Source organism: Austrofundulus limnaeus, unplaced genomic scaffold, assembly GCF_001266775.1.
Source record: "Austrofundulus limnaeus strain Quisiro unplaced genomic scaffold, Austrofundulus_limnaeus-1.0 Scaffold258, whole genome shotgun sequence".
NCBI classification, from domain to species: Eukaryota; Metazoa; Chordata; class Actinopteri; order Cyprinodontiformes; family Rivulidae; genus Austrofundulus; species Austrofundulus limnaeus.
Genome location: NW_013952660.1, coordinates 6,938 through 8,400, shown reverse-complemented (window position 1 = coordinate 8,400; position 1,463 = coordinate 6,938). Strand labels below are relative to the sequence as shown.

The 1,463-nt window shown below is 34.9% G+C and overlaps 1 protein-coding gene across 4 annotated transcripts in view; it reads right to left on the bottom strand.

Moving 5' to 3' along the window:
* slc4a5b (solute carrier family 4 member 5b) overlaps positions 1-1,463 on the bottom strand; it is a 71,418-nt gene that overhangs the window by 64,792 nt on the left and 5,163 nt on the right. For all 4 annotated transcript variants that reach the window (XM_014020566.1, XM_014020567.1, XM_014020569.1 and 1 more), the window contains exon 2: positions 344-419. In XM_014020566.1, coding sequence (XP_013876020.1) covers positions 344-413 — 70 coding nt within the window. In that variant the 5' untranslated portion in view covers positions 414-419. The remainder of the gene's footprint in view (positions 1-343; positions 420-1,463) is intronic.

Genomic DNA, 1,463 nt, shown 5'->3' with positions numbered 1-1,463 from the left:
TCATATGGTGAAAAACTGACCGAAAAATAAATCTGTTCTTTTTTTTCTCATAAAAGGCTAAACAAAACAAAAATATTGGTGGTAATTTTTGACTGTGTGACTTTACAAATGGCACCCCGTATAATTTCCCATCATGGAATCAATAAAGTGTTAAATATTTAGTTTATAAACTATGACATTTATAAATGTATGAATCAAATGGTGAAAAACTGACTGAAAAATGAATTTGTTCTTTTTTTTCTCATAAAAGGCTAAATTAAACAAAAATATTAGTGGCAATTTTTGACTGTGTAACTTTACAAATGGCACCCCATATGAGCCTTGGAGATTTGCTTTTCCTTACCATCATTGTCATCCTCATCATAGTGCCTGTGACCTCTGTTCCTCCCTCGATGCCAGTCATGGTGGTCCATTCTGAGCTGTGAGGAGAGAAGCGATGTTCATTCCTTTGCCTTCTACTCTTCACCAAAGCAAACCTAAAACCTTTATCTGTGGGAATCCTCTCCATATTGACTCTACCACATGGCCTGCAGCTCCACATGGAAACACATGTGCCACATTAGATAGATACATGACAGAAGGGAAAACTCTATGGAATACCCCCAGAAGCTTTTCCTGACTTAAAATACAAAACTAAAAACTAAAGAGACAGCTTCCAAATCTGCTCCGGGACCAGTCCTTCATTCAGATGTGTGGTTTATTTAAAAGTATCGTTATATCATGCAATATTTAGTGTTGGCTAATGTTGATCAGCTGTGATGGCCATCTAAAACTGGACCAACTGCAATAAATAAACTGTGGTATACTATTTTTTGAACATTCATTCATTGGTTCATGAGAGATTTTGCTAACAGATAACAGAGAAAAGGCGCTAATCCCAGGTGCTACACAGTGTGTAGCACCTGGGATTTGACTTTCAGCTACGAACACAACAAATGTTTGCATAATAGCTTTAAGACTGACTAAAATATAGCTGTTTATGGTCATTAAGCAGTATTGGCCATCTTAATATCAGTTACAGAGGCTCATTTAATTATTATTCTCAAAAAGTTTAAATAAAATCTAACCAGTGCTTTGTCAGGTATTTTCTAACATACACAGTTGACTCCAATAGTTAATGCCAAAGTTTAAAACACAGATCTTAATTGATGAGTAAGCACTCAGAAGAGAAGTTGGGGACCAGCCTCAGCTACAACCACACCAAAATGCACACAGATATGTGCAAAATGGTACGTTGGAGGCACTTGGTAAGATTGTTTTGCTGTGACAGCGATCTTCATTCAGGTTGATTCTTAAATTTCTTCAGTTTCAGTGAAATTTATTTAAAGGGATCCCCTATTAATTGTACCATTAAACTTTATTTGATAAACATATATTCTAACTGTAAAATAAACACTGTAAAAATACTGTAGGCTGTTTAGTTTTTAGCATTTTTAAACTAAAAATTTAAAAATATATTACAC